The 22,522-nt window shown below is 40.6% G+C and overlaps 1 protein-coding gene across 1 annotated transcript in view; it reads right to left on the reverse strand.

Moving 5' to 3' along the window:
* The window catches only part of LOC120537050 (zona pellucida sperm-binding protein 4-like), a 75,806-nt gene that overhangs the window by 47,579 nt on the left and 5,705 nt on the right, over positions 1-22,522 (reverse strand). The window contains exons 2-5 of the mRNA XM_039765660.1: positions 21,221-21,345; positions 15,420-15,519; positions 11,267-11,401; positions 10,804-10,976 (exon numbers count right to left, since the gene is read on the reverse strand). Coding sequence (XP_039621594.1) covers positions 10,804-10,976; positions 11,267-11,401; positions 15,420-15,519; positions 21,221-21,345 — 533 coding nt within the window. The remainder of the gene's footprint in view (positions 1-10,803; positions 10,977-11,266; positions 11,402-15,419; positions 15,520-21,220; positions 21,346-22,522) is intronic.

A 22,522-nucleotide genomic window follows, 5' to 3' on the forward strand; every position in this document is an offset into this window, starting at 1 on the left:
CAAAGAACGACAGACACTTGGAATAAGCTACCAAGTAGTGTGGTAGATAGTAAGACGTTAGGGACTTTCAAAACTTGATGTTTAAGAATTAAGTGGACAGGACTGGCGAGTTTTGTTGGGCTGAATGGCCTGTTCTCGTCTAGTGTGTTCTGTCATTTTGTGATTCCAGCAGTAAACCACCATTATAAAACTGGAGTTAAAGTAGAAATCTGTGCCCAGGTAATAATTCATAAAATCCTTCAATTATCCAAACCATGCAATAGACCTACTTAGGTTTTTATTTCCACTGGTTAATGTTTACATGACTGCCCTGGTAGTCATTTAAAAAACTCCTTGGAGTTTTAACTTCAGTGAAAGGATCCATTAATCCTGAATTTACAACCTTTCAGAGCGGTTTGCGCATGAATCAAAATGGATAATTCTCATGACAAATATGTTTTACAAAAATTGAAAAAGATTAAATCATTGGACATTTCCTGGTGCTTTCACAAGGGGCACATAAGTTAAATTATCCTCAAATCAGGAAGAAATTTAAGCGTTACACAATCTCCTCTTCTCCATCTCCCTGTGAAAAATCACATTTTGTATCTGCACTCTGAAGAGCACTAAACAAAAATACGCTAAATGCAATCATGTGGACCAAGACATACAGGGGCCCAACCATAACAGCATGCAGAGGAGGCCTCTTCTCATTTCTTTTTCAAGTTTACCCAGAATTCCCTACACAGGGATGCTGTGATCAACAAGAAAATAGGCTTTACTCTGTTTAGGCCATGAAAAGAGAATGAACAAAGAATACTGAAGGCAGATAATGAGAACCGGAGACAAAGGGGAACAGTTGAATCCAGGATGCTGCCGAGAAAGGCTCGGGAATAAAAGGTAACCATGTGCCGCTGCTTTGTTCTCCTTTTATAATAATGTGTTTGTTTGTGATTTAATGCACATTTAAGAAAAAGTGAACAGCATTGAGGAACACATAGGAGGCAATAGTCCCAATGCAGGAATAACTGAAGAAAAACTAGTCATTTAACAAGCAGCTTAACGCCAAGAAAAAACATAAAAAGGCATTTTCTGTCGCAGAATGGTAAAGACAACTGTAAACCAGTAGGGAAAAATGATGCTCCGGTTTACGAAAGTCCAAAACTCTTTAAATCCAGCAAGCACACTTTGCCAAATTGCCGCCTTATAATTGGTAGGGCTGAGGAGTTCTAAAGTTGGTGACATGATGTGGATGAAAAAGTACACTTTAGGGAGAAACCTCCCAACATTTAGGTTAAACCTCCCAAGAGCAAAGTCAAACAAGACCTCTTGAAAATTGAACAGCAGCTTTATTTTACCAGTATAAAAAGAGTGAAAACTGCAATAGAACCAGAACAAGGAGAGAGACTTTCCTCCCTTGGCTGGAAAAAAAGGATTTTAGGGAAAATAAGAGCAGATTAGAAGTTACAAATGTTGTATTTACTTACATAGGAGTGCGACAAACTACAAATCAGTGATACTATTACAGGAGCATTGACAAGAAAAAGTTTCATTACTCACCCATTAAGAACTGGAACCAACTTATAGGTCTTCTTAGTGGAATATCTATTTTTAGTTGGACATGGATATAAGGTTATTTGGCAACTCGTAAAAGTAGCTCCACAGGTATGTGCTCTCCCATGGGCTGGCACCTTATACACAATTTCTTCTTGTCATGTGCCTGATGCTGTCTGGACAGCCTTCAGCACCCTGCCACCCTAAACTGGACTGAGCACATTTCAATGGATGGATAGAAACTCCACAACACAATTGGGATGAGAATGGAGGGGATTCTTTAAATACAGTAACCAACAGTAAAAAGGTAAATTAAAAAAAAAAAAAAGGTGAAACTGACTAGAGATGAGCAAAATCGGCAAGTTTTAAATTTAAAACAGTTTCTCAAAACAGACACTAAAATGTAGTTAATCTGGATAAATGTGAAACTCATTAAAGGAGTTTAACAGTGCCTGGAGTGGAGAACAAGGAATGTGGCATCCTAAAACATTAAGTACACTTAACGCTGTACTTTCCAGTGGCTACATGAAGATTTAATATGTAACACACCAGTAAATCAATTCCATTTACGACTTGTTCACATCACTGCAGGGGAAAGCAGCAAGTATATCACATTTACTAAAAAAAAAAAACAAACTTTATATTGTCCACAGGAAGACTAACACACAACATGGATTACATTCTCTGAGGGAAAAAAAAAAAACTCTGCAAACTGAAAGCCACCATTGCTAAAACCCTCCCCAGGTCCCCACCATTCTCTAGCAGCCACCTTATCCTAGTTGAGGATAGGCACACTTATGGGGATTCGAGATCTTTAGGCAAAATACATTTGGAATTAGGTATTTAATTGCTCATTTTAATGCATTTTCTTTTTGTGGGAATGGCATGAAAATAACTGGAAATCAATGCTAATTTTGTACACTTTTTCTTGCAAAGCGAAAACATTGCACTATGCTGCTGCATATATAATTTCACAGGAATCATTTCACTCCTACTTGTTCATTAGTATCTACAGCAGCTTTCAGACCTCAGTATGGGTACCAAAGCAGGTCCAAAGTGAATAATGGATCACTCCCAACAACCCCACTCTCTTCCCCTTTAATCTCAGGCACTTGGGTGGGCCACACTATGCAGTTTTCCTCTTGACAGAATGAAGACACGAAGTGTGCATAGAGTAGAGGGTGGGTTCAGGTTTAGGCAATAAGAATGTGGCCGATATTTACATCCAGTACCAAAAAATTCAGAAATGCCGATATTCGTTTTTTCAGTACTTTTCTAGTACTAGTATACCACATAACCCAAACGGATCATCAGCAAAACAAAATAAAAATGATTATGTTCAATAAAATGCCAGGTCCCTAAAAAAAAAATATCCTTCCCTCTTTTCACACGTCTGCCTCTGAACAGGTTCCACCTTTAAAGGTGGACACACAAGTCTGGATGTTGTGGCAACACATCCCAGATCAGTTTAGAAAAGCGGTCAATCTCCATTACACCTCAAAAGCAGACATGTTGATCCACGCCAAAACTTAAGAGAATCGCTGCTTGTGGAAGAGGAGCTGCGCTACTTGAGAAAGCTCATTCTCCTATTGCAATCTGTGGGCCCATTTAGATCTCCTCAAATTTTAAAGTAAAAACCATTACACAGCACGATATTGCAGAATTGTAAAAGACATGTAGGTTAGGTGACGGACACCAAACTGGAGGGGTTTGCAAGGGGGATGTTCACCCTGCAACAGACTTTATGCCCCATCCAGGGATTGTTCCTGCCTTGTGCCATATACTTGCTGGAATAGGCTGCAGCTCCTCCACAGCCCTGGTCAGGATAGTTTTAGAAAATGGATGGATGCTCATGGATTTGTAGTGATGGATCATAAATATGGAAACAGACCCTCTGTGCACTACCACTATCATTACTGTTGCAGCCATTTCAGCATGCAATATAGACTACACTCGCATGATGCACAGCTCCTTACATTCCTGCGTGTGTATAGTTCGTTGTAGGTCTGGTTGCTCACCCAAGATTAAATAAAAGGACCCTTTGTTCCTGGACATAAAAGTTGACAAAAATAAAAAAAAAATTTAAAAAAATCCAGGAACATCACAGCAATAGAAATTAAGATTGGAGTTGTGAAGTAGAAGCAGCACACAACACTGTTGCCCAGAGTCCTGACCACACGTGCAGCTTGCATGTTCTCTGAAGGTTTTCCTTCTGCTTGACTGACAAGGATTAGGTTACTGGTTGACTGAACCAATAGGTATTTTGAACCGATTCAAATCTTAAAATGTTCAAGGATCAGTGTAAAAGTCTAATGCATACTGTAGATTAATGCATCTCTTATTTACGAGGTGTGATCAAAAATTATAGCAAATATTAAATAAATTACAGTAAAGTACATTATTGCCATTAATCTCCTCACTTTCGAACACACCTACCCCATCGTTCTTGCCACTTTCTGAAGCAGATTTGAAAGTCCTCTTTTTGTGAATGCCTTGAGTTGAGCGGTTGTGCCTGCCTTGATGTCCTGCACGTCAATCAAGATCCAACATCAGGGTGAAGATGACTGGGTTTTTTGACCTTGATGGAATTGTGCGAGCAGAGTCTGTACCCAGGGACACTAAGGTGAACTCTGAATATTCCAAGGGCTTACAGCATTAAAGAAATATGCATAGAAAATAACCTGAGAAATGGGCAAATGTTTCACCCACCATCATGACAATGCTCCATGTCACACATCGTTTCTGGTATGGCAATTTCGGTCAAATGCCAGAGACCTCATGTATAAACGATGCATACACACAGAAATGTTGCGTAAGAAATTTTCCACGTTCAAATCGCGATGTATAAAACCTACACTTGGCGTAAAGCCACGCACTTTTCCACGGTACCTCATACCTTGTCGTACGCAAGTTCTCCGCTCGGTTTTGCAGACTGGCAGCACCCAGCTTCAAAGCAGTGCTACTGTTCCTGTGTGGTTACACCTTATTTTCCTGACGCGGCTTTATAAATACACTGAAACTAACCGCATATTGTGTTTTAGTGTAATGCATCCATCCATTCATTTTCCAACCCACTGAATCCGAACACAGGGTCACGGGGGTCTGCTGGAGCCAATCTCAGCCAACACAGGGCACAAGGCAGGAACCAATCCTGGGCAGGGTGCCAACCCACTGCAGGACACACACACACACACACTAGCATCTGATTGTAATTAACTTGTAATATAATGGTCCAGGCAATAGCCATAGTATTCCAAATACCATAACTGCTTTAGTGTTGTTACTCTCACTGCACCTTCTTTCAGCTGCTCCCGTTAGGAGTTGCCACAGCGGATCATCTTTTTCCATATTACTCTCACTGCACCACTCTGAGTATTTATATCACTGTATCTGAGTGTGAATCACAGCAGCAGCTGATCGGAAAGAGAATTATCGGGATACAGACTCAAGCACACGCTGTCTCAGCCACGGCAAAACGTTTCAAAGCCTTTCCTGTACGGACCTCGCGGTTCAGAAACAGTTTCATCCCAAGAACTTTAAATGCACTCAATCAATTGCTCCTTGTAGAACTGTTTGTACTTATAAGTACAATTACCTCACTGTATGCTTGCACTACAGTTATAATATCTCACAACCTGAGCCACTTTATAAAGTGCGTATTTACATATGACGATATCATTTTTAAGATGAAATGCAGCCAAATACGTTTATTATATTATGCAGGTAAAACTAACTTCATTTAAATAATCCATATTCTTCACTGGGACTGGCGTGAAGGATAGAATAATTAAACATGTACTACGAAGATAGTTCAATGTTCCTTAAACGTTTTGAAGAATCAGCACTCTAAGCTTACAGATGGCTTAACGTCTATTACAGAGCTGATTGTGTGGTGATCGGTTACTTGGAGAAAGAAAAGCAAGGACTGCAGGGTCGGCCACGCCAATACATATTGAATATAAAACAGAAAGAGAAAATAACGACACAGCTAAAAATGCAGGGGCAAATTCCAAAAAAAGTTAAACGCTTGTCATGAGCACGAGGCGGCTATGCAGTGTCCGCAACGGACGTGGCCACCCGCCGTGCAGAAGATACCTTATTGACATTGGCGGGCGAAGGGGCCACCGATTCTCTCTCTGCCTAGAGCAGCCCACGAGTACTGCTGCAATAAATTTCATCGAAGGTCGCACACAATCACTGCGCCATGTTCACATGTTTAATAACGTGCTTTAACTCCTATCATCATGAAAATATCATCACATATACATCTCAGTATTTTAGTTATTCAGAGAGCTGTAATATCATGAATGTAATGGATTCGGTCTCCTGTCAGAGGAAGAGAGCCGGTTTAAAAAGCAAGTAGTGATTCACACACAGAGCACATATAAGATCACATACAAAACAAAGCACCTAACGTGCTACTTTAATTACAATGTGATTTGAGAAACTGGTTAAACAAACTATTTTAAGATGTTTATGACGTTCTACTTTAATGACAAAATAAACTACGTGATTAAAGTGGAAATGTCGAGATTGAAGTTGACATTTCATGCTTTTCCCCCCCCACTGTGTGCCTATTTTTTTTTTCTCTGTACCCTAATAAACTTTCATATGACACTCAGACGGTGGGGTACGACTCGCCTTTTCACGGCGACTTTGATGTGACTTCTTTTTTATTTCTGGCACTGTGCGATTTTGTGAACGTGAGCTTTCAAGTTTCTCCAACACGCTATGTCACTCGATCAACTTCCTCTTGTTGATTATACCATGGTTTAATTAAACAAATAGTATTTTTTCCTTTGCCTCCACTTAGTATTCGCTGAAATTCTTATTCCCCGTGTTTTTCCCATTGTCTTTTCACAGAAGGCTGAGCTTAAGGGCGATTTATATTGATTTGCATATTCAAATAGACGTAATTCTGGGAGGAGTTGGGGCGTTACATAAAGCGCGTGCACGAGCGTTAGTTTTCACGCTGATCGGGATTTATGTAGCAGAAGAACATGGAAGTTGGAGTACACACAGATTCCTGCATTTGGATTTTTCTGTGTGTAAGCACATTTCGGCTTTTGTGCTTACGCCATGTTATAGCGCGAATTCTACGCACGGTGTTATACATGAGGCCCCAGATCTGGCACCATGCAACTTCTAATTCTTCCCTAAGGACTAAACGACAATGAAAAATAAACGTTTCCTCAATGTCTTCCATTCAGGACATCAAGGCAGCCAAACAGTACAGCGGAAGACACTCGCAAAAGAGGGACTTCCAGAATGGCTTCAGAAAGTGGCAAGAATGATGGAATAAGTGTGTTTGAAGCAAGGGGGAGTAATGGCAAGGTGTCTAATAGAGGTTTTTTTTTTATTTAAACATTCATATTTTTCTGATCACACCTTGTATATTTGGTCCCAAAGAACATTGAGATTCTTGTAAACCTGGGTGAAGTAGATCATCACGTCTGTTTTGAGGCATAAATTGGCTGAGTATAAGCTTCCTGGGCACCTAAATTTAGATAGGATTAGGACAATAGACGGCAGCCTTTAATGAAGTGGCATTGCTTTAAAAGTATGTTGGGCTGGGCTTTGGAGGGGTAGTTTGGCTTGTATTCGTTTCTTGCTACTGATCTATCCACCTCTCTTAACTAATGAAGTAGTTTCCCTTTGAAGGTTTATCATCTTTCATTATTTTCCCTTTGAGGCCACAGTACTTTAAAATGTATTACAAAGTTTCCCATTCAGATTTGCATGAAAGAGGCCGTAGATCTTCCAAAATAAATTCAAAACAGACTTGAGCACCCCGAGCTAGAAGCTGCACCAGGCAGGCTAAGCTACAATACCCCTAGAGGTTTAAAAAGGCAGTCCGTTTTCAAACAAATCAAAAAGTAAAAGCAATTTGAAATTACATAGTAACTGCAACAAAAAGAAGCTGACATAGTGCAACACATTCAAGATGGCTTATGGGTAGTTCAAACGCACAGCACTCTGCCGTTAGTCTAAAACGGGGGTCCTCTATCACAGTCCTAGAGGGCCGCAGGTTTTTGCTCCAACCCAGTTGCTTAAGAAGCACTTATTGCTAAACGCTTCTGCTTCACTTTAGTGGTCTCGCTCATTAAGATTGAGCCCTTATTGCTTATTTTTGTCTTAAACAGCTATATTTTCGGATTTTAAAAATTGCGCCTTATTAGCAAGAATATGAAAATGACAAAAGAGCAGCATTTCTCCATTTAGCTTGTTTCCATTTACACCTGTCTGTCTGTCTGCACTATTGGGTCTAATTAAATACTTGGAAGGAAAGTGAAGAAAAAAAAAAGTGAAGGACTGAGAATTACTCATCCATTTTAGCCTTCAAATCATTTGCATGATAGAAAGGGAAAGAAAATCTAGGATATGAGAATGGCCTGACATAGCAGAGTTAAAGCACTAACGAGCCATGAAATTATTGGCAAGAACTGCTTTCTAATTAAGCAACCAGGTTATAACAAAAACCTGCAGTCACTGCGGCCCTCCAGGACTGGGATTGAGGACTCCTGGTCTAGAAGAAACCAAGGTCAAATGAATATGGATGCTCTGCTGCAGGATTGCACCATTGTCCAAAAACCTCACTACAGTGTGTTCAAAGGGGGGAACCTGCGAAAATTTAAGCAATGCTGGCTCAGTACAGAAGTGAAAACCGCAGAACTGAACCATAAAAAAAAAATGAATGAGTAGACAAATAGAGGGAAGGACAAGTGTAACCAATGAAGCTCGATCTGGTCAACCAACACAGCACACACAAGCCTACAGCAACACGGTGAATGCCTTCATTAGAGGAGGCTGAGGGATCACAATGGCTGCTCTTGCTACACATTTGGATATCAATAGATCTGCACATCCCACAGTGCATGATGACTTGGGGTACCATAAAGTTTGTGCAAGATGTGCACGCAAACCGCTTACTGATTTTCACATGCATCATGAAACATTACGATCCAGGAGTTTTGGAACAGATTGTCACCAAATATGAAAGATATGTCCACCCTGTGAGCAAAAGGCAAGAGACAAAGCATGCAGCAGAAACTCATCTCCATGAAAAGACAGGAGACAGCCCTTTACCAAGAAAATCAATACCTATTGGGACATGAAGGGTCCTATTATGAAGCATTTTCTGGAATATGGACAAACAGTAAGCAGCGTAATGCTAAGATAAACTGAAACCTACAATACACAGCAAAGAGAAGGAAAAATGCAGTCAAAAACAGTCTACATGATTGCACATTCACCTCTGATGAGCTGAAGGTGACAGTGCAGACCTGGATTTGGAAGCAAACAAAAAGCTACTTCGATGGAAAGAAGAAATTATTGGAGCAATACCAGAAGCACATCGACCTGCAGGGAGACCATGTGGAGAAGTGATAACTTCTGCTCACAGCTACTGGTATTAAAGGGTAAGGCCTTTGTTTCTCACTTGTATAAATCACTTTTACAAGTGAACATTAACTCAAAAGTGATTTACAAAGGCAATGTAGGAGGTAGAAAGGCATAAAGAACCTTAATTCTTCTAAACACAAAGTCACATGAAGGTGTCCCGGCAGTGTATGTGTGTGCTTGTGTTCACCTTGCGATGAGCTGATGCCCCATCCAGGGATTGTGTTGGTCTTGCGCTGATCCTGCAGGAATGGGCGCATCCCCGAAATGATGGATGTAATCATTAAACATACTTTTCAGAGATATTGTGGCAATGCATCCTCAGAATTTAATGGATGTTTTGGGCACACGCATCGCATCACGTGAAGTATAAACCTGGCCTTAGGCGCTTTACTTTTCAGCAGACGATCTCGACTAGGGCTTATTTTCAGAGAAACACGGTAGTTATCACAATGCTAACTCTTTTTTCTACCTAAACCCGTTTTAAGAACGGTTTGTTACAGTACTGTATGAACATACTTTTATTACAGAACTGTACAATACTGTAGTAAGTTAAGATTTTTAATTTGGAAGTGTTTTATATACACAGCATTGTAAAATACTAGACTGAGGCAAACATTTGACTAAGTGACATTTAATAAGAACCATATGTACATGTTCCAGCTTGCATAAAAATTCAACTTAAGGGCAGAAAAAACAAACCACTGATCTCGTTCTTAACTTTGGGACTGCCTGGAATAAAGTAGACACAGGGTACACCTTGCAGGGGGAGATGCCACTTTTTGTTACAAGGTCAAGGGGAGATAATCCTACTATGCTGCTCTCTATTAGGAGCAACATATCCTTGGTGAATAAACTCCATTGCCAAAGGTGGCAAACTTAGGTTACTCAGACCCAGGATCATCAGCCCAGAAGGACTACATTATATCTATGTGTCTTGTTCATGCTAACAATACGAAGTGTCTATGTAGAGTATAGACAAGTGACAGGCACCACTCACAATCAGCGCTTAAGTGGCTGTCAAGCGCAGGGTACAAGAATATGCCAATCCATAACTAACTTGGTGATCGTCACTCACCCCAAGACAATGCTATAATATTGACCCCAAAATAGAATTAAGGCAGCTCAGGAAACAAATGGGTAGGTAGAATAAATGGAGGCAATGCATTAGTCCCATGACACATTCCCTTATTTAACAACCTCAAGTCAATAACGCCCTATTTGACTACACACTTATTTGCTTAATCCAGACTTTGGGTTGGGAGTGGAGCCTATTCCGGTAGCACTAAACACAAGGTTCACTCATGATCAGACCCAATATGGAATTGCCAGCTAACCAAACATGTAGGTCCGGGATCATTTGATGGTGAATATGCAAAATCTTGGCCCTCTAAATTTATACATGAAATTTAAATCCTGGATACTGGATGCACAACACACTGCCATGCCCCTCAATTAATTTATGTACTGCACACACACACACCACAGTCAGACTGTCTCATGGCAATATTGCCTACTACAGTGCTTTAGTGCATCATGTATGCATCTCTTGTTCAACCAATGCAACTCGCCTTGAATGCCAATGTAAAGGCTGGGGCTTTCTTCAATACATTTCAGGGCTTAGACTGCACTTTCTAGGTTCAAAAAGCAGCTGGTGACCATTGAGGGAACATTGGCTACAAGGCAGAAATCAACCTTCAACTGGACCCCAGACCAAAGGGCTCATCTACAATGTTGGCCCAATATAGCAGGCCTCATGCTGCCTTCTGAACATCTTTGACCACCAGCTGCTTGAAAAGCATCAAGGACAAGAGGTACAACAAAAAATTAGTACACATCTGGCAACCATAGAATCTCTGCACTCATGCTTACCATTTTCTGCACGCCACACTCCTCCACTGAAAATTTAAAGACAGCCACCTCTTCTGTTATGATTACTGGCACGCAGGAGCCATGACCTTGGACTTTTAAACTTTTAAGCTGTAATGCTGGACGGGTGGCCTCCTGTTGAATGGCAAACACAAAATGCCCATCGCTGGAGCACTCTGGTGGGGGAAAAAAAAAAAAAGTTCAGATTGAGAGCTTCAATTTTAAATACCATGGACCCCAGCCAAAATGCTAATCTCTCTGGAGGCTTTGAGAATTTAAAATTGGATAGTCATTGCTTCCAGTTATTCTAGGCTGAACAACCCTGTGAAGTTTAAAATAGGATTTATAAAGCACTTGCCAAAGCACAGACTGGAGACTGGCGTTGCTTAGAACAGAAAACAAGGAGGCAAAGGCAAGCAACACTCCAGGGATGCCATAATGCAACTTCAAGGATTTCAACACTCACCATCCATTTTGTAGTAGCACTCTCCTGTCTGTCGGCTGTAACAGCACCCCAGATTGAGGCAGGCAGCCACAGAAGCACCTCGGGTTCCACATGCCACTCGCAAGCTGGATGGGATAAGACAGTCATGCTCCATATCTGGGAGAAAAAGGTCGACACACTCCATTGTACAGAAAACTAAAATTATGGTTATGCATCTCACACCAAACACCAATTCAAAAATACATACAAGTTGCACTTCACTAACATAATATCCTTTTTAAAAGTACATAAAAATGTCATCCAGAGTGTAGTAGTGATATTAGTTCTATGGCCTCACAGCTCCAGAGTCCTGGGTTCAAATCCAGGCCCTGATACCACTCAAAGTCCACACAGATTTTCCTAATTTTTGCCCCATGTTTTTCCTCACACAGAAAAGATTAAGTTAATAGGAAAATCTAAATGGCCCACAAGCAAGTGTGCACTGCAGTGAACCAGTGCCTCACCCATTGTTGTTTCCTGTCTTGTGCCAGATACTGCCAGGAGAGGCTTCTGCAACACTGATTTGGCATAAGAAGTTTTGCAGTAGAATGGAAGTCTTTAACCTAAATTAGTTAGCTGTGTTGAGTCAAAGCTTCAATACTAAGCTTGTGCTGTGTGTTCCTATACAAGGTTAGGATACAGCAGATATTTATACACTCCAGAGGCACATTGGTTAGCATTGCTGCCTCACAGATACAAATGCCAGGTCTTAACATCACTAATATGGCAGGTGGCAGGACTGGCACTACTTACGGCTGCTCCAGTTAGAGTTTGCCATAGTGGATCATTTCTTTCCATAGCTGTCCTTACTTCCTCCTTGCTAATCCATTGCACTTATTCATCTCCACAACCCCTCTCTCTCAAAGTACTCTTTCCATCTGCTCAACACTCACCTTGCTTGCGAGTACGTTTCCATCTTTATCCTTTATCACCCTAACCTGCTGCACATCTTTTCCACCTCAGTCCCTCTGTCTAGCCAATTGGTACAGGTCCTTTTCTCCCTCCTTACTGTCCAACCTCTCATACAACTCATCATACCCCTTTTCTTTAGCCTTCGCCACCTCTCTTCACCTTGCGCCTTATCTCCTGGTACTCTTGTCTACTTTCTGCATCTCTCCGACTATCCCACTTCTTTGCCATCCTCTTCCTCTGTATACTCTCCTGTACTACCCCATTCCACCACCAGGTTTCCTTTTCCTCCTTTGTCCAGATGTCACGCCAAGCACCCTTCCTGCTGTCACCCTTACAACATCTGCTGTAGTTTCCCCAACTGTCTGGTAATTCTTCATTACCACCCAGTGCCTGTCTCACCTTTTCCCTAAACCCAACCTTACAGCCTTTTTCAACTTTCACCATTTAATCCTTGGCTCTGCCCACACTCTCTCTTCTTGATCTCCAATGTCATCCTACAGATTACCATCCTATGCAACTTAACTACACCTTCTCCTACCACCACTTTGCAGTCTTCAATCTCCTTCAGATCAACTCTTCTGCATAGAATGTAATCCACCTGTGTGCATCTTCCTCCACTCTTGTATGTCACTCTATGCTCCTCCCTCTTAAAATATGTATTCACCACAGCCATGTCCATCCTTTTGGCAATATGCACTATCCTTGGACCTTCATTCCTCTTCTTGACACCATACCTACCCATTAACTCCTCATCTCCTCTGTACCCTTCACCAACATGTCCATTGAAATCTGCTCCAATCACCATTTTCTGTCCCTTGGGTATACTGTTCATCACTTCATCTAACTCACTCCAGAAATCTCTCTCTCTCTCTCATCCATTGCACACCAAACTTGCGGGGCATATGCACTAACAACATTCATCATCACACCTCCAATTTCCAGCTTCATAATCATTACTCTGCCTGACACTCTTTTTCACCTCCAAAACACTCTTGACATGCTGTTCAGAATAACGCCTACACCATTTCTCCTTCCATCCACACCATGATAAAACAGTTTAAATCCACCTCTGATCCACCTGCCCTAACTCCCCTTCCATTTAGTCTCTTGTACAAACAATATAATCAACCTTCCTTCTCTCCATTATATCAGCCAACTCTCTCCAGGACTGGCACTCCAGCCACCAAATAAACCTCACTGTTCCGTTCCATTCCATTCAAACTAGTGTGGTGCGGAGGTATTAGATGGCTGCACTTCAGTCCTAATCTGGAATCCCGAGGCGGTTCGTCGTGTGGTGGGTGCAGCCATGTACAGTATCAGTGCATGTGCCCAACCTGAACCTGTAGCAGAGTAACTTTTCACTTCCTCTGCCATTCCTCCCAAACCCCTTAGACCAAGGGCATTAAATGTAAATTGTACGGAGGGCCAAAACCAATGCAGGACGGAATATTTCAACTACCACCACCACATTTTCTTTATAAGATGCACAGGTACATTCCTCATCACAATCTTATGTTTTGCAGAGTCTCTTCATTTCTCAGACACTATGGTACTGTGGCCGCTGTTCTGTTTAAACTGCCAAAGTCAACATGGAGTGAAAAAATTACATTGGTGCATCAAGTCAAGGGCAATGGGCAATGCAAGCAAAAGTCAATTTGTAATCTGAATTAGCATACATCATGATTGGAATGTACTTAACTATATTAAAAAGTGTATAAATGTTTTGGATCACACAAATGACAGTGATAAATTTGACACAAATAGGATTTCTACACACAATCAAGGAGGTAAAGGATTGTGAAAGGACCATTACAACAGGCAGGTCAGCCCTGACACCGCTCATTGTCTAAAGTTGCACAGGAATGGCATCAGCAGAGTTTATCAGCCTGTGAGAAAGTCACACCTTTGATGTCACACAAACACTTAAGTTCGTTATCACAGTGTGGCATGTCAAACACTTTTCATTTTCTACTTGGGTCAATATGAAGAGCCATTGGGGGGGATGATAGCCTCTTAGAGTTTTTTCTCAAATATGTAAAAGCTTTGCATTTTTGGCTTGGAAAAAACTACTAAATCTCATCTTTACTATAAAAAGTGCAAAACACTAAAAGTACAAAGCCAGAAGTGTAGAAAATATAAGGATATAAATAATGAATATGAACAGCCCACAGCACGTGTGCGAGTATCATTTACAGATTCCCAGAAACACTTTGTTTCAAATTAATCGCCTTAGATAAATTTGTTTTGTCATCATAGCTGATAAGAGGCATTTCATACGAGACGCCATTATAAGGCTTGGAAAAGACAAGTCTACAACATTTCCCAGGTAACACTTGGGCCTGACACTTGCGCAAGACATGCTTATACCATCACCCAAGTAATGCTTGGTACCAACACTGTTGCCACTTTTACATACCCCCGAGAGTAAACCTGGGGTCTTACAAAAGACATGTCTATACAGTTGCTCAAGTGACACTTTGGACAAACACTTAGACCTAGGCATCACTTTGACTGTAAAAACAGTGCTAACGATAAGAAGGTTAAATGGCAGACGTAAACTTAAATCACTATATACGGAAGCAATCTACATATGAAACAAGTAAAAAGGTCTGAGAAAACTGAACATGGGCTTGTGTAATATGTTTTCACTATTTATGAAGTACGTTGCTTTAACAAAAGGTCCAAGTGCCAAGTCCAGCCCACAGGCCTAGAGCTCGATTCTCCTGCCTTAAACATTCAGTATGCTGGTTAAATTGGCATCTCTAAATAAACTAAATACGAGAGTGTCAGCAAGTTCACCCAGTGATGGATTGTCATCCCATTTTGCAAGGTTGACACTAGTGCACTCATTAACCCTGAGCCGGACAGGCACATGATGGCAGAAAACCTTTTAGTGCCTTGGATGGGCATATTGGATATTAAACAAGTGAGGTTAATGAACTGAACGGTCTCTCGTTTGTCAAATAGGTTCTAAAACACACAATTTAGACATCCACGTATGCATTAACTGTGCACAGCCATGTGTATGTAAATGCATATACACACACACTTGAAAATATGAATACATTGAGAGTTCGACTAAGTATTACATCTATTGAAATATAGGCCAGGGGTATAGATTGATAAAAATCTGTTGCAGTATACTCAACTTGTACATTAATTAACTTCGAGATGTTAAATTTTAAAAGCAGCTTACAACCTCCAGAGACACTCCCGAACAAACCTGTACTTTCCTTTAAAGGCCTTGGACAAGAGATTTGGATCCGCATTGGAGGTCCTCCAGTCAACAAGCGCACTTCCAGAATCACAACGTAAGAATCTTCCTGGAACAGAATTGGCACTGTATTAGTCAATTACTAAATAAAAATGATACATAAACACTCCTACAGTATCCGTATCTCAGCCCTGTGGCTGCAGGTAGAATTTTCAAACTTTCCCCAATCCCAAATAAATCAAATGAGACCAAGAAGTGGTTCCAAAATGTAATTTATTCAAGGAAAAAAAAAAGAAAGGAATTGTTACTTGTTAACAAGACAAGCCGACTTGCCAGAGTCCCTTACTCACTTTTCCTCAATCAATCAGATGGGGGGCATAAAGCACTTTCCCCACCTATAATGTATATAACTCTGTTCTCACTATTCAAACTGCTTTTCATTGTGAGTGAGGAGCCACTATGCTCACCACACGAACTATTCGGTGAAGTGAGAGATTTAGAGGGGGTTGGGGGAGCAGAACAGCTAGGCCACGGAGTTCAATTGAGCCTGGACATTAGGATATACCCTGCTCTTGACAAAGGAAACCAGAGATAGGACCGCTCTTTTACATCTCATCCAAAGGACTACAACATTATTACAGCAAAGTGGTACCATCACAGCACTGGGGCATTGTGAATCTGCATTCAGACCACAGGTTAAGCGCCCCCTATTGGATTAGCCAACACTTCATCTTAGCAGAGCTTGGGTTTTCTGCTGGAAGGTCTCCTCTATCCACCACTATCACGGGTCTCTCTCCACACCCCAAACACCTGTTCAGATTTATTCTCAAAACCAGATACAGTGGCTGGAATGGCATTTTAAGGACACGTGCTTAGGAGCACTTCCAGTCCCCTTAAAAGTACCTGCAGATCAGGGGCTGTCCATTTGCACCAGACTAGAGGGCCACCAATTGGCTCTTTGTGTTCCTGCAACCACAGGCCTAATCGCCCTTCAAGCACCAGACAATGTCATTCCTTGCCTTACAGGATTACAGATTGTCACAACATTAGAACAAACTAGATGAGAACAGGCCATTCAGCTCAATAAAGCTCACCAGTCCAGTCCAATCAATTCTAAAAAAAAAAAAAACATTGTTGAAGTCTTACTGTCTACCACACTTCTTGGTAGCTTATTCCAAATGTCTATCGTTATTTGTGTGAAATTTACCCTGAAGTTTCCAACTGTGTCTACGTGTTCTTGATGAACTCATTTTATAGTGACAGTCTCGATCCACTGGAGGAATTCCCTTCCTAATTTTAAACTCTCCAGTCGTGTCACCACTTAATCTCCTTTTGCTTAAACTGTATAGGCTCAGCTCTTTTAATCTTTCCTCATAACACACTAGAAAAGGTCCAGAGAAGAGCGACTAGGCTGATTCCAGGGCTACAGGGGATGAGTTATGTCCTTTTTGTAGCCTTGATACCATGAATATACTACGTGAATATTGCTAGTGTACTTGGTACTGCTTATAGCTGGGTCTTCTACCCTGTAATGACAAATTTCTTCCATCTCTCACCATGGTCTACTTCACATCAAGACCTGCGTGTTATCCTAGCGGCTATTTACACAGTTCAAGTGTGGGCCTTGTGATGGGCTGATAATACAGAAGTGGTCTCTGTCTTGTGTCCAGTGTTGTCAGGATATACTCTAATCTCCAAAGCACTACACAAGGGTTCAACAAATGGACTATCAAGAGGTACTCTGGCACCCAGTGCAGGGTAAGTTGCTGCCTTGCTCTCAATGATACTACAAAAAGCTCCAAACCCCACAAGGCTGAATCAAGCAGGTTTGACAAAAGGATAGAACATTAAACCTGTCAATAGGTGGTGCTTCATAACTGGGTACTTTTCCCTTTTCTCTTAATTCAGGACAAATTTGACAAGCAGTGCTTTTGCCAACCCCCAGTAGGATTTTCAGTTATGCCAAGAAACGGCAGGTAATTTGCATAAACAGATTTGCTTCCTGAATCTTGTCCCTGATATTATGCATCGTTAATGCAGTTTGTAAAAATCAGAAATACTTTCAGTACAAGTAGTTCAAAAGGGTTGGTATCCACAATAGTGCCAGCAAATGCCATATGTTCATTTAAAAAAAAAAATGGACAACATTAAAAGACAGACAGCACCACATTGGGCACATATCCAAATGCAGATTGCATCTTCTGCGGCATACACCTTAAAAAGCCATTTCTGTCCGATTACTTGTTTGATGAAGTTGCTCACCAGTTAGAAATTTAATTTGATTCCTCGCAACAGGAGGATATCACCAACCATTTTACTTAGCTATGCAAGCATTTCTTGAAATCCATGTAAATTTTACACATAAACTACTTTTCCCTCACCTTATGACATAATATGTACACAATCTGCCAAAGCTTCTAATTTGAGACACTTCTCTGGCAAGTTCTGTGCCTATAGCAGGTGGCATTAGAACTTTGCTTGCAATTAAATGGGTGTGGGGGAGAGAACAGTGGTTTTGTGCTACTAATTTCTTAATTACAATCTTCATCAAGACTGCAAAGCTAAACTACTGTACTTAGTTTTTTTTAATGTTTAAAAGAGAAACAATTGCGAGAAAAGAGATTGGAGAATCCATATTTATACAGCTGGGAACAGAGGTGGGCCAACAGGCATTTAAAAATGATGGCAGAAGTTCACACAGAAGACACGTTTAGAGGGAAGGCAGCTTAGGTCTAAGAAATGGATCTCCTTCATACAGTGGGGATTAGCTGCCTTAGGAGTTTAACATCATGAAAGTACACATGATGAATCTTTTAAAAAGCTAAGTACTTGTATGTAAATCAGATCACAACAGATTTTTCTTTTAAAACTAAGGCCAAGTCAAACCCCATACCAGTCCACTTTACTGGCCTTTATGGTAACCCAGTAATCAGTATTGTTGCAATCAGACAATCCAAAAAATGTGCTACATGTTCCCAGATTGTTTCCTCCTACATTCAGTATACTTCCTATCATTATAAAATACAGTATGGGCACATATTTGCTCTTGAACAGTTTAGTAGTTTGCCCTAAAGTTATCCTGTCCAGGTCATTTTTGGCCTTGTGCTTCAGTAATGCGAGCTGAATAAGAACATTCAAAGGCACCGAATTATTTTCATTGGGACACTATAGTGCTTACATTGCTATTTCAGAGCTTACAGCCTGGTCACCGTGAGCACCTCCACGTGTATCTGGAGATTACAGTCATCCCTCAAATCTCAATGTCATAATACCAGGTACCCAAGATCAGGGCCAGCACATGAAATAAGGTGAGCGGGAGATTGCATCAGGCAGCATTTTAAGGGTGGCATTTTTTTGTGTAATGTATAACATTACAAAATGACAATACAAAAAGTGTGAAACTTAGGAATTCCATATACAGTACAAACTTTCTTTTTAAAAAGTTTCAAATTTCTCATAACAGTGTGCTATGTTTTAGCACAATGGGAAAATCCAAAATTCAAAATGGAGCATGTGCATTTCAACACCACATATCAATCCATGGGATTGTAGTTTCTCACGGTGTTTTTAACTAGGGGGCTCTGACCCCTGCTCACCAACCCCTGTGTACCAGCCACTTTGCGTCTCTGCCACTCGCATATGTGGATTTCACTTTCAAACAATAAATCATTTAATTCTCACAGATACGCCTCTTCATCGGCAACCCTGATGGCAACACAAATTAGATGATCTACAAGACTCTGACTTGAAGTTTAAATCCGAACAATATCTACATACTTCTGTCATATCACCCATGTCCATATATTCAATCTTTTCGCTGTTCCGTTATTTTAGAGTAATACATTTCAGTTTGTTAGCACTAATCCAATCTTTACTACCAGTTTGAGACTTTCGAATTTTAGTACTTTCATAATCTCTAACTTGCTCTGCATGTGTATCGCACCAATGTTTTTGAACCTCTTTACAACATTCAACTTTGTCATCTACTCGGTCTTTTATTTCCGACCCCACTTGCAGCTGAGAGCGCAGGAACTGGGTCTGACAATAGCATTCACACGAATGAAAAGTGATTGGACCGTGGACGTGGTTGTAAATGTTTGAGAGGAGGGCAGGACTTCTCAAAATCTCTTGGCAAAAAAAGTCTTGCCTCACGCAACCTGAAATCCTCTCGCAGGAATTTAAATGATCTGCGAGAATGTCTCATCTCAGGGATGTCCTTTTATAATAGAGAGAGAGAGAGGCATATCATAGGTGCAGCCTTGATTTGAATGGGGGTTCAAGGGATCCTAGAGCAATGCTACAAAAAATGGCAATAGTAAAAATGACTTAAAATCCATACCTCCTGCTTTGGACTCTAAAACCAACTGTGGCTCCATTTAGTCTGCATCTCAATTCCATTTTGAGAGCGATTCAAAACCAATATAACTGTACTTCTCCTTCCTGAATTTGCAAAATAAAAATACAAAGACAACCTAATAAACGGGAATATCAGCAGCATGACTTCAAATTCTTTAATATGCAGGATCTCTGAAGAAGTCAGCACACAGTGACAGGTGCTTAAAGATGCTCCGAGTGGAATCATCACTGCCGAATCAAAAACGCACATTGAGGCAGAACATTGGAGAAAAACAAACTAGGGCAAAATGGACTGGATCGGTAGTCTTTTTGCATTTGACATTTTATGATAAGATGAAATCTGTGTGACAACAAATAGTCTAATTTAAATAAATTAGAATTTTAAATGATTTTTAGTCTAGTTTAGTATTTAATCCACCGGACCGCTGAGTATTTTTATAATTATACAGCCCTATAAGGTTGGTTGGGTGCGCACACTGATGGCACACTACTGTACCCACCACGTGACAAAACCACCTCCACTGGGACCCAAGTGCTATAACCATATACATATTTAGACCCTGGAACTAATCTGAATAGTGCAATTACAAAATTTATTGAAACTGAAGCATAATTTTTTTTTTTTACTGAACATTTTGATCCCATAGATTAGATTATGTGTGCAAGTTAGTTAATATCACCATCCAATGGATGAATGCTCTGCGTCGTCTTACAGCTAAGGAGGAGTTTAGTGTGCCAGGAGATGGAAATGTCAAGTTTTTGATGATGATGATGGACAGAAGATGGGATTTGAGGAGTCGTAACCCATTAGCAATTTTACACAATGGCATAATCGCTAATTTCTGGAATTTGTTTAAGGTGCCAGTCACAATGTCTCGTTACGTTTACGCTATGCACATTCAGTTAAAACGACAGGTGTCTTCAAGCTTACAGGACAATTTAAAAGAGCCGAGGTGTCTGAGGGGTGCAAAAATCAGACAGTGCTCATTCAGTCTCACATCTAGCTTCATTGCTTAAAATCCCTATTGTGGACTTGGTTTTAAAGCTAATCTTAATAAGTCTGTATAGAAATATGCATCGTATGTCAATAGTGTGTGAAGGGGGTCCAGTGGTGTTGGGTGTGGAGGGGCAGCAAAAATGCATCTCTCCTCAGACAGCATATCATAATGTGCCAGAACTGCCCAAAATGACCCACCGTTAGCCAACTGTGCTGTGTGATGAAGTGTACCAAGCCAATAAGATGCCAGGTCTTGTTGCCAGGATAGGCTCCCACTCCCTCAAGGATGGATCTTTCAGAAGAATTTACAATGTCGAACATTCATTCCCACCTTGAAATCAGCGCACTCCACACAAAAGACTTTGCATTAACACAGTTGAGTTTCATCTTGCCACCTTGAAAACTTATATCACTTAGTTTAAATTTGAAATTCAATTGGAGACAAGTAAACGGATACCTCAGCATGGACATAGCAGCCATCATAAGCACTAGAGAAAGTCACCAAACCAGATGCCTCACTGCTTGCTACAGTTTTGCAATGACTTGAAGTGGTTGGCACCTTGATGGCCACACCAGCGAGATCTGAAACGACAAAAGCATGCAGTGGGGAGAAAACTTAAGACATCTTTTAAATGGTAAAAACAGTCCGTAAATATTAGAGAGAGGACATTAACCTGCAAGAAGGAAAGTAAGCAAACCTTATTCACTCTAGCATTTTGTTGCTTTTGCTTATTTACAAGTTCAGCCCACTGTCTGCGAGTTTGAATTCAACCCACTTTCTCAAGTCAACTCTTACTTTTAGCTGACCTCATTGTATGGTTAGCCATTCTGATAAAAAAAAAAAACCCACACACCCCTCCAGATTCAGAACAGCATAATAAAATTTGTTTAAAAGGAATCCAGAACTGTGTAGTAGTCATCCATTACTTTAAATGCTAGCATTTATTACTTTGATTTACCCTTTTCTGTGACGTCTGCTCCTTTAAATTGCTTTCAAATGCTACCAATTAGAAGTGCAGACACTGCTCCAAAATGACATTAAATGCTGACGGGAAGCAGTTACTTCCATGTCACACTCCGTTGTGTGCTCATTAGTAAGAGAACAATTATAACCAGAATATACAAAGGGGCAAAAATCTTAAAGTAAGAAAACTAATTCAAATTTACCACTTTCATTTCTAGATTGACAATCAAAAAGCTGGTAAATAACTTACTTGATGAACAGGCAGATGCCCAGTTTGTGACAGAAGTTGGAGGATGAAAACCAGCAGCCCACACTGAATGTAAAGGTATAATGCACCCAAAACTGACATTTTATGCATTACAACTTTGTATTTTGTGGATATGGCTGAAAATCGGATATCGTGTTTTCACGCAGAAACAGGGAGAGAGAGGTTTGACAAAATAGAATTCAGCGGCAGCCAGTGCTGAACAAGAGCAAACAAAGGGGGAAAAAAGAAGCCATTAAAGAAAAGTCACGTTACCGTCATCACAATCCACACATCTTATTCCAGTCACTTGCTTAAAATGTGCAAAATGGATGCTCTTAACTAAAATAGTTACTTCTAGAATGATCAGCACTTCCATAATAGTAAAGCCAACACTTCACGGGAGTGACTTTGATTCAGAGACCCACCTCTCCCAATCATTCATTAATCAAGAGTCCAGTGATCAATTCAAAAAAAGTCACTCCTGTTTATGTATCTGTCTCTCTCCATTATATAAAAAAATCCTGCAATGAGAGGAGACTTATTGGAAG

Source organism: Polypterus senegalus, chromosome 10, assembly GCF_016835505.1.
Source record: "Polypterus senegalus isolate Bchr_013 chromosome 10, ASM1683550v1, whole genome shotgun sequence".
NCBI lineage: Eukaryota > Metazoa > Chordata > Cladistia > Polypteriformes > Polypteridae > Polypterus > Polypterus senegalus.